We start from the raw sequence: 11,959 nt of genomic DNA, 5'->3' as shown, positions 1-11,959 counted from the left end.
AATTCAAAATGATGTCATTACATTCAATAAACTTATAGGTCCAGCGTGTAACATTTAGGATGATTTATTGGCAGAAAGGGAATATAATAGTTATAGGTATGTTTTCATTCGCGTATAATCACATGAAAATAAGAAACGTTTTTATCTACAGAGGGAGCAGGTCCTCTTCTACGGAGTCTGTCATATTAAACCACCATGTTTCTACATTAGTACAGAACTGATTAAACCAACCACTGACTCTAAATGTAGTTTCTGGTTTCTGCTACATGCTTAGAAGGCGAGCAGTATTCAGTTGGTTCTAATCTACATCTTCACCACCTCTAAATCCTACACACTGGTCCTTTTAAGTTACCATTTTGTCTTTGACTATTTGCTGTGCAGTCTACACTGGTAACAGTACTTGATTTACCACTCTAAGTCCTCACAAATCTTTGAAACAATGGTTCCTTGATGTCAGACAAAAGAAGGCTTCTCTCTTCTAGCTGGTGACCATCAGTTTGACCTAAAATGACAACTATCTGGCAAATTTGATCAGCTGTAGCTAGATAGCTGATTAAGCAAAGCATCAACGTTTGATAGTAACTGATCTTTCCATATATATACTTAATGTGAAAGTCCATTATGGACAACATACTAAAGGTCCTGTGTAATCAAAACAGCGGCATTGAAATATAAATATGTAATAATAAAAATATGAGGTTGCACACTCTTCATTCAGCTCACTCAGCCTGCACTAGGTAGAGCGGAATTGTCATTAGCATCTTGTACTGAGCTTGTGTTCAAGTGTTTTCAAAGTCATATCTTTAATTGCCTCCTCCTCCAATACAGAGGGCTGTTGAGCATTTGCATTGTGAACAACATGATGGACACAGTGCTGTTAAACCTGATTAACACTTACCGTGTTACCAATGAATTGTGATAAGAAGTTATGAATTGTGGTTGCATTAACAATTCAAATATATTGAGTTTTATAAGGTATAAATGTTTTCTGTTTGATTTGTTCCTTCTTCCTTGCTCGTCCTCTTCTTTTTGGCTCTACAGCACAGAAGCAGGCAGTTCAAAAGCCTAGCCCTGAGCCAAAATGTGTCAGACATTTCTTTATGTAATTCCTTCATCTCTCTGTTTCTCTCCTACAGCACATGCTGTCACCTCAGAAAGCTCCGGAGAGATTACTACAACTGGCCGACTCCAACCTGGGATCACTGGTCATTGAGATGGACCAACTACACAGCAGGGTACAGACACTTTTGTTTTTCTTTTGGCTGGAGTTTAGTTGATTGTCTGTCTTGCTTTCTCTCTTTATCCTTCTTACACCTTCTCTCTCTTTCTCTAACATAACAAGATGGAGCAAATATAGACTGTTGCAGGGAGTGATATCATAATTTATGTCAACACCGCTGTACAAAGAACAGCAAAGACACAATTATAGTTAGTTATATATCAAGCTGTGCATTGCAATAGAGACAATAGATAAACCAGTCCAGCCAGTAACCAGCTGCAGCATGTTAAATGGCTTAAAAGCAGTACAGAAACCAATTAAGCCACTTTTCTAACAAGCAGATTGTAGTAAAGTAGAGTGTTAGGTAACCAGCTGACCTGATGTCTGCGGAAGAATTAATCTTTATTATGAGACCATGGACCCCAGAGCACCATACATGGGTTAACCTGCTAGAGGCCCCTGGGGTAATAATAAACTGGTGGGTCCTTGTTAACCCCTCTTGCAATATGCAATACTATCTGGCCCCTTGTTTGCAGTTTGGTATTTTTAAAGGGGAACTTGGCAACTTTTTCAGCTTAATAAACCCGTTTAGAAATCATTTGGATGGTTAAATGGCCTGTTCCGGTGAAAAATGGTGACCCCCCACCCCCCTCACAGGGCGACCCCAGGCGGAAAACCACACCTTGCAAATTTGGATACCCGTCCTGGAAATTGGATAGGGAAGTAATCGCGAGGAAGCGGAACGAGCGAGAAACACGAACGGCTTTACGGCAATTCCAACATAAACGCACACGCCGCCTAAAAATAACGGTTTAGTGGTATAATCGCTCTCTACCCACCTCCCGGTAGATATTGCTCCACCGAAAAAGTTGCCCGGTGAAAAAAAGGCACATCAGCAGCGGGTAGAAAGGGGGAAGGAGGGTGCCGCAAGTGAGTTTTTTAGCGACGTGTTGTGAAATACACGTCCCAAGAGCTGTAGGGAAAACATGCGATGACAAAAGTGAAACCCAGCGAAGAAATGGCTTAGAGTTGCAAGTTCCCCTTTAACATACACAAACAAAGTTAAGCAATATGTAACATATGAAGCACAAAACTTAAAACAGGATTTTGGCATAGGGGTCCTTTTCGAGACCTCTACCATCATGAGCCACAGCCACCCACACAAAAGTAGACTGGTGGTAAAAAAAACTTCACATATTATCATGGGCAGTTTATATTATACTTTAATAGTGCATATTCCCAAAACAATTTAGTTAAATTCACAAACCCGGATCACACAAACTAAGCTAATCTTTGCCCCCTCCCCAGAGTCCATTCTAACAAGATATGAATAAAAGTAACAACAACATATGACAGGACCGATGCCCCCTCGTGAATTAGGTCATCCTAGTGTTTGATTGAGTCATAAATTTCCAACCAGAAATGTTAACAGTCACTTCCAAAACAGAAGCACTTAGGCCCCTGGGCGATTGCCTAGTTAATCATTCGGGAATCCACACTGCTTGAAAAATTTTAAAAATGAGAATTTTAAAGATTTTGCCTCAAACATTTTAAGTAAACACTCAAAAGTGTTTTCTATGTGCTTGGCCCTCATACAGAATACAAGAATCTACACAAACTGTTATGTTTTTTTACTTTATAATATTGAGACTCACAGTTATGTCTCTAAGAGGAGTTAACCAAAATAGAAAAACACTTCTTGAGTGGAGGGGTCTCCAAGTGCCAAATGGAGAAAAATAACACTCACATTCGTGCTGTCAAGCTACACCCTTTTAGGGACTTGGGCCTTGACATGTTGACAGCGATGCTATCACCCACACCCCATAACATACACACACACACACATACTCACACCCATCAGCTAAAATCATACAGCATGGTCTTGTCAAGTCACAACAATAATTACCTGCTCTTTCTTTCTGTGTGTGTTCATGTCTGTCAAGGATTCATCCATCTCTCGTTTTCCTGGGTCCTCAGTGTGTGTTTGTATGTGAGGTGGGTGTGGGTTAATGTGTGAGGTTGTGTTTTCTTTTTATGTCAATAATTCATCCATCTGTCTGTTTGTGTATGTTGTGGCATGTGAGTGCACATGCAAACAAGAAAACCAGAAGGTAAACAAACTGAACTACACACACATGCGCACACTAAAATTGATTGTATGTATGTGTATGTATTGCCTCATCTGTCATTCTCGTACATCCTCTAGACCTCATCGCGCAGTCTTTTCCCTTCGTTAGACAGAAGTCAATATGTTCACTTATTCATGACTTGTTTATTATTTTATAATGTGTGTGTGTATAGGCCACTAAGGTGTCTGCTGATGGAGAGCAGGTTGAGGATGATGCTGACAGGATTCATAAACGAGCTGAGGACCTGGAGCAGTTCATCAGGGATACACTGCTGGGAGCTAAAGGTAGCAGAAAATGAACACCACCTCTCCTCCATTAACTGCCTCCATTTCCTGCCAACTGGGATTTCTGGATTTATCTGTTTACTGTCCCACCAGTTTCATCTGTCATTAGAGTACATTGCATTATATTACATTATATTAAATGTAAGGGATCCATGTGGGAAATGTGGGTTATTACATTAGAGGAATATGGCATATATCCAAGAATATGAAAAGGTGAAATTAATTAAATGAATAATTATACTGACATAGATCATATTGAGCAGTAATTAAATAAGATGTATAATCTTTATAAATACTTTATTATATAAAGATGCCTAACCCATCTTTATTTAATTGGATGTAAAAGAAATGATAAGAAAAGTTGTTGTGTGTTCCTAACAAGACTAGTTTCAGTGTGATTACCACAAAAGCAGATACTTTGTTGTACTACATCCTGTTCTATCAGGCCCACCTTTGAAGGAGAGGCATCTTCGAAGTGAGACAAAATGTCTTTCTGCTTCCTTGTTAGCTCACTAATGGAAAACTAGGCTCAAACACAATGGCTGATCGGCCAGCGGCCAGCTGCCGGTGCTCGTTGCCAGCTGCTGGTGCAAAGTGTTGCTTGAACAATAAAGACGGATCCAGCAGGCTGCAGCATCACTAACTGTGGTGATAAAGAGTCACCCACCAAGATAATAGGGTGCACTGACTCAGTTTGTTGTATTTTGTTAGCGGCTAGTAACTGTGCTAGTGCCCTGGGAGGTTGGCTGTATGTGGCAACAGAGAGACTGCACAAGCAAAATGGTGTCAGTTGGAGGGAAACACATGGCACTAACACAAATGTGAGCATACATTCGTACACACATGCTGCAGTGTTTCATTGGAGTCTTGTTTGTGTCCACCTGATGAAGTCCAACATTTGCTCCCCTTTTAGCTCCATTTTTTCTCCACCAGTTCCTAAGGGGAAATATGTCGTTCTCTAGCTGCTAAATGGTTGACAATGTTCAGATGCTTGTTGCTGATGTTGTCTTTCTGCTCTGGTGCTGGGCAAGTAGAGTACAGTGAGCTTTTATATCTGAGAAAAACACAGACTTAGAACTCTGAGGAGACTGGTGAAAACATTAAAGATGAACTTAAGCTTAAAATCTTATTAAGTGTTAATCTGCATTAATTAATCACTTCCTTGCTTTTGTGTTTTTGCTTAGCCAAAACCCACAAATATTAGATGTCTACAGCTTCAAGTTATAATGCTGTCCTATAGCAGGATGCTAAGTTCCCACTGGTATAAAACATTTTCTCAGTGGCAGAACTTTGTGGTACAATCCAGATGGTTCACTCTGGCAGTGGTGTCTTCATACAGAGGACTCACTCTCTCTCTGCATGTGTAATTAGCGGATAGCTGTTCACTCCAGCTTCAGTATCTTCTTGCCAGTGCAGCTGCAGCGTCTCCTCTCACAGCCCCCTGCATCAATGGCTATGTGACCAGCTTGTGATGTGTTTTTCCGTTTGTGCTAGGATTGGTTGAACTCTTCTTTTTAGTTGCTCAGCTCATAAAAAAGGCACATCAGTGAGTCCGTCCTTTCTCTTCTGTGCTTTCCATATCAGTCTTGAAGATAAAAGGGAACATTTATTTTTTAATTTAAAAAAATACTGGTGAAATAGTTCCTGAGATTTTTAAACTTATTCACCGCCACATTTGGAAACAGCCGTTGACAAAATAATCTTCACTCAACTTACTTAACATTTGTCCTGAAACTGGTTGTTAAAACTTTACATTGTTCTGAGCACTGGTATGACTTCTTATTTGTGTTGGCTGAGAAGTTGAGAGTCGTTGATCTTGGCATGGATAAAAAGGAGCTTAAAGTGCTCAGAATAATGGGAAGTTTGAACATCAATAGTTTCATGACAACTGAGAAAACTTCATGTGGTGATAAAGACAATGGAATACTAGCAAAATCTCTAAAACAAGCCAGTAAGTAAACCTTGAGAGGGGATTGTTTTGTCAACTGTTCATCTAGGTTGTCATCACTCTTAAGATTATCAATTACTTACAATTATCTCTGCTAAGTTTCAGATCTCTCTATCCACCATTTTATTGCAGTTTAGTATTCGTCCACTGTTTTTCTGCCTTTACTGTGCTAATTGCATCAAAAACTAAAGAAAAACATTTTTGATAAAAGTAGATTCTGTTTTAGAAAAACTCCAGACATTCGGTGTGTATTACATGAGTGTAATCATAGTGACATCCTGCAGTTCAAATAATTTGTAATTTGGATTACCATTATGAAGTCTTTATTGGGGACAAAAAAGAAAGTTGCAAAACCTACACATTCTCACTGGCTCTGATGAAACTGTCCTCTCCTTGTTGTTGCTCCTAGCTCTCTGGCCTTCTGCCTAATCACAGTGTGATTATTGTTGTGTGTGTGAGTGTGCGTGCGTGCGTGCGCATGCGTGTGAGAGAGGAAAAAGAGAGTGTGTCGTGGCTCAGTGGATGATTGAGAGTAGCAATTAGAGACTTAATTAGTGGCTATCAGAAACACACACGCAAACACACCACATACACAAACACTGGTGCAGATGTGCACACATTCATATCACTATGCACACACAGCCATACACAGACACGCGCACACACATCATGAGGCAAGAAAATACTGTACACACTTCCCTCAGTGTGTGTGCCCGTGTTTACTACATACCGTAATATGATTCCATCCACGTTTTAAGTGTTTAATTGGCTTTTAAATCCCACTATGTAATTATATGGCTGTGACACACACACACACGCAGACACTCAATTTGTCATTTTTGCTGTAAACCTTTTGTTCAGGTTCGACTGACTCAATACCTAGTACCGAGTACTTACAAAATAAACATACTGGCCGCTGATTAAACACATCAGAAGTAGCGTTTGAGATGCTGCAACTACGAGAGACACTTCAAACTGTAATGAATTTAATTGAAGGTTGCACCAGCTCATGCTCAGTAGTAACACAGTAGAGAGCGGTGTTATATAGTCCTGCAACTCATGACTATTTTTATGATTGATCTCTCATTTAGTTTTGATTAATCATTGAATCTTTCCAAGTGCCTAAAGTAACAACTTTTAATTGCTTTGACTAACAGGTAAAAATCCAAACGGCTTTATTTAACTGTGATATAAAAAAGGTGAAAACATGCAAATGTTCCTATTTTGCATTTGTTTTGTATTTGATCTGAATACTTCTTTCACCACTGACAGCTGGCGTTATATTTCTACTGCTACTCAACGTGAAGATCACATTTTCCCACCATCGTTGAGAGGTCATATTGGAGGCTGTAGTTTGTGGCACTGTTGAGCTGTATTGTGTTTCACTGAGAGGTGTTTTATAATATTGTGATCAATAAGGGTAATTTGCTGTCTGTTCCCCATTCTTCTATTCCTCCAGTCAGCACTTACATTATTTGCAGGTTTTTGTTTTGCTCCCTGTCCTCTCTCGCTCCATTGTTAGCAGCGACTCAACGTTACTGTGTCAGATATTTTTATGGATTTTTGATCAGCATGTGAATGTGAGAGTGCTGTAAGGGTGTAGTGCATGAAGATCACTGTGTGGGGGAATATGGTGGGAAAGATGAGAAATTTACAAGTCTATAAAAGAGTAAAGGAGGCTCAGCTGGGTCTTCACTCTTATTACAGACCTGACACAAGCAGTTTTAATAATATATGCATTTGCACAAAAGCTGAAACAAGCAAGCGAGAAACAGACCAACAGTGTTCATCTTAAAATTTACAATACATTTTTATTAATCTGAGGTAGTTACCTAAGTGTGTTTGTCCAGATGGAGTATAGTGAGTTTGAGGGCAGCAGTGGACGGACAGAGAACAAATGGAGAAAATAGGAGATGGGATATGATTAAGTTGGGTTATGATTATATGATACATTATTTGAAACATAATTGGTAAGAATTGAGTAGAATTAAGACAGTGACCATGGAAATAAGGTAAAACTTAGTTAGTTAGTTAGTTAGTATTCTTCAATTATTGTCCAACAGAAATGACGACAACGTATCTGCTCACCTCTCACAAAATACTATCTACAGTAAATGTGTGCCGTGATATTTACTGTGTATCTCTGCTCAATCTTTGTGATAACAGGCTGAGCTCATGGCGACAGCGGGCGAGTTTGAGAGTTACAAGGTGCGAGTCCACAATGTGCTCAAACAGCAGAAGAACAAAACCAATTCCCAGAGTGACGGGGACTCTGGTAAAGTGGAGAGGTAAGGACAACACCTGTATGACAAACATGCTGAATCACAGCTTTAAGGAAGGTGTTCACATCCAGGGTGGGTTAACAGTGGAGGAATTATAACCTTGTTGTTGTCCTGCTACACTGTTTGAAATTGAATAGACAGTATATTAAAAATAGTGTTCCTTTACTGGCCACCCACTGTGGACGTCAAATACCCTTAAAGCTACAGAGCTTATATGCAACAGATAGCTATCCACTACATGGTATGGCTCGACTTTACTCACTTTTGGTACCTCTACTTAGTTTTCCACTGTAGATAGTAACCCCCTCAGCGTAGGCGGAGTGAGCATCAGAGCGACGCAGTTGGGAAACTTTATTCACTTACAAACTGTAACCTACAAGGTATATTTACTGCCAGATTGACGACTTCACTCCTCTGTTTTTCCCTGCACCGCTCACATTCACCACACGCTCTCTCTTTCACACCACACACAACTACGCACACACAAAAGGAGCTGCTGCTCTTAAAACAGATGACATGAAAGGATGGTGTTCTTGATACGTCTGCACTTCGTCAGTTGACCACGGCGTAGTTTTGCAGTCTGCCATTTTTGAGTGAATAAAATAAATTGTGGACGCTATTTAAAAATGTGGGGTTTGTGCAGGATGTCCCATGTTGTTTGACCAATCGGTGGTCTGCAGTGTTTTCATGTGACCTTTTAGTATCAGCTCAGCTCACTCAGGTACTATCTAGTGCGAGTAGAGTCGAGTCGCACCACACAATGAAAAAGCAGCTAACAGAAGCTGCTCGGGAACCAAATTGAAGTGAACGTTAATTAGTAGTATGTATCAGTCAACACTGTAAGATATATGACGGTGTAATGAATATGTGTGGTGTCTGGCAGGGAGCAGTTGTCCTCTCAGATAGAACAGCTGAGGTCCAGGCTGGCAGAGAGCCAGCAGAGCCTCCAGAGCAGCACAGCAGAGCTGCAGCAGCTCCACACTGAACACGACACTCTGCTGGAGAGACACAACAAAATCCTCCAGGAAACCATTAGCAAGGAGGCTGAACTCCGGGAGAGGTGAGCTGGCTCGACCCTGTCTTGCCCAGAATTTACCATACCATCATGTTGATGTATTATGTTCTCTCACACCATTCTTCCATATAAATATATACATATTTTATATAAAAATTGTCCAGTAGTTTTCACAGTGTCTAAATTCTTCCATTATTTCCTCTCTCTCTGCCTCCTCCCCCAGGCTGCTGTCAGTGCAGTCAGAGAACGTGGCTCTGCGGTCAGATCTGTCTCAGGCTCAGGCTGACCTGTCCTCCCAAGTCGAGACCCAGCGGCAGACCTACAGGGAGCAGCTGAGGAAGCTGCAGGACGACCACCGGGCCACTGTGGAGACCCTGCAGGGCCAGCTGACCCGCCTCGAGGAGCAACTCTTCAACCTGCAGAGCCAGAACAGTAAGCATGGAGGGAAATTACAACCCTTATCCATTATAAACTGATCATCCAGTAAGTAGCTAGTTCTGTATGAGTAGCAGTGGAGGTACCAAATGTATCTCTTATATTAATGAGCCCCAATAAGGGACTGCTGCTCAGATAGACAGCAGGAAGCTCAAGGGGTGCGTGAATGTTATCATATAAAGAGATCCATCAAAGCAATCAAGTGTTAACAGTGTTGAAGTTTTCTATCTTGTTTACTTTCCTGTGAGAGGAGAGATGGGAGAGATGGCGTGTTTATCAAAAAAGCGGCACTGGAAGTTCATTCATCACCTCCCACACAGCTGCCCTCTGGAGTCAAACAGAAAGTAGACACATGAGTACACGTCATGACTAGAAAAGGAAAGTGTGTGTGTGTGTGTGTGTGTGTGTGTGTGTTAGTTTCTTCACTTCATTATGGCCAGGTGTTGGCGAGGCTCCTCAGCTCTGTTCCCGCCTCTCAGTGGGGCAAACAGCTCACTGTGGCATCTGGAAAGACTCATCATTAGCAGCTCACACATGCCCGCCAGGAGTAGCCCGATATACAGGGCCAATATCACTGAAAGTCATATTTGAGCATTTTTAATAACAGATAAAATGTAGAAGGGTTCAACATCAGTGGGTTTAACTGGTCCTATTGGGCAGGTGCTTCATAAAACTGCTGGACAATTTTTATTGGCCTCATTCTTTAAATTTTTTCATGAATCAACTGAAACTAAAATTGATCTATGTTCACTGACATGTTTTGCCCCATTTACTCTTCAATCTAAACAATCAAGCATGACATAAACACAAATTACAAATATTAATTCCAAAAAATTTCTTTTACAAGAAACTGGCCGAGGCTGGTTGATTTATCTTGGATCTCTTGTCCTGAGTGTTGAGCCTGTTACAGTTTTTATTGGTTAGATCTGTGCACATTGTAAAGTTATCTATAACATGGAGTGTTGTGTCAGCAGAGGGATAAGAAACGGCACAGTTACACATTATAGCCTGGAAAGGTTTTTCTGCACTTGTCTGATTGAAGTTTACTGTTCCAACTAGGCTTTTTACTCCTTGAAGAAAAGCCTAATTAATAGTTAATTTGAACCCTAATCGGACCACACAATCTGGTCCAGCTCTAATGCACGTTTACACACAAAGAAACGGATACATGCATGTAGTAGGACTTCAGCATCTTGCTCCTCTCTCTCAGATGCACCCAGAGAGGAGGTAGAGGACCAGACGGGAGGTGGGAAGGCGAGAGGATTGGTTTAGTGTCTGGTCTTTCTGGTTCACTTTTAGGTCCATTAATCACAATCTTCCCTCTTGTCTACCCACTCTCTCAAGCGCCTCACCCTTCCCTCTCAAGTGCCTCACCCTTCCCTCTCGCCCTTCTCTTCACACTTGTTGTCGTTGTTTAAGCCAGCTGAACTGGTTAACGCCAGAGTGTGTCTGGTGCCCCCTCATGTCACAATGAAGTAGGACAGTGACTCTCAACTTGGTGTTAAATTAGGAAGAGATTCTGTTCAGTATGGTAAAGGGATCAATAACACACTGCTTTCTCTTTCATCTTTGACTAAGTATGTGTTTATATGTTGTTTATGTATTTAGATTTTGTATCTCTCAAATTGTAAAACATCGGGCAGCAAAAAAATAACAATTATTTTGTATTGAAAGAAATAAAAATGTAATTTAATGTCAATAAAGTAAGGGTGGGGAATAGGGTCAGTCATAGTTGAAACTTACATTTGCTAAGTTGAACTTATTTACAGATGTAAAATGAATTATGTTGTACAGTTTTTAATCACAGTGAACACTGGTTCAGTAATAATGTAATTCATGATTCAAACTTCAATATCAATGTACCCAACACACTTACACTAACAACAGAAGGCCGGTGGAGTCTGGAGCAACAGGGTGACACTAGTCTCAGTTTAGAGAGAACTAAACTGAAATTTAAAGATTGGTTAATCTTTAAAAACAAGGTTTAAAGCTTGCATGCTGTTAATATTCACCTGCTAATAAACAACTCTTCTGCCAACCTTTTCATTCTTCCAGGTCCGGGGTCAGTCCAGTCCGGCCGTAAGCCCCTGGCGTCAGACCCCCAGCGCAGAAACACAGATCAGAACCAGGCGGGGCTGGGACTAATGGGCCTCAACGACCTCCAGTCTATGGCCAGGGAGGAGGGCGAGGGCATGGAGACCACGGAGACTGAGAGCCCCTCTCCTGCTCTTACGCCTCTCCCCTCTCTGGAGCATCTTCTCACGTCCCCGGACCCCAAACAAGGTGTGTTTGAAGGAAAAGTTACCCAGTTTCTAGAAGCACCATGTACAGTACTTCAGTATTAAACCTCTTGCCTTAACAGTGTTTACTCCTCCGGTTGCCATCTTTGTTTAGTTCAAGGAATATGACATTTAGATAGTTGCTTGAGGCCCAAACAGAGGCCAATCAGCTTTAACTTTAACTTGTGTGTGTTTGTTTTGGTCTCCAGAGCCATTTGTGTGGACGGTGGAACCCACCAAAGAAGAGCTAAGTCAAAAGCTGAGCACAGCCACCCGCAGTATGGAGCACATGAACAGCCTCCTGCATGAAACTGAAGCCACCAATGCTGTTCTTATGGAGCAGATCACTGTACGTACACACACACACA

General features: G+C 41.2%; 1 protein-coding gene across 1 annotated transcript in view; it reads left to right on the top strand.

Moving 5' to 3' along the window:
• lama2 (laminin, alpha 2) overlaps nt 1–11,959 on the top strand; it is a gene marked incomplete in the record, with an annotated part of 177,548 nt that overhangs the window by 124,296 nt on the left and 41,293 nt on the right. The window contains 2 exon segments of the mRNA XM_035679280.1: nt 1,137–1,235; nt 3,521–3,632. Of these exon segments, the coding sequence (XP_035535173.1) occupies nt 1,137–1,235; nt 3,521–3,632 (211 nt within the window).

Source organism: Morone saxatilis, unplaced genomic scaffold, assembly GCF_004916995.1.
Source record: "Morone saxatilis isolate NCDOM2014 unplaced genomic scaffold, NCSU_SB_2.0 Contig7, whole genome shotgun sequence".
Lineage (NCBI taxonomy): Eukaryota > Metazoa > Chordata > Actinopteri > Moronidae > Morone > Morone saxatilis.
The sequence above is the reverse complement of the archived record's forward strand: the minus strand, read 5'-3'. Positions and strand labels throughout refer to the sequence as shown.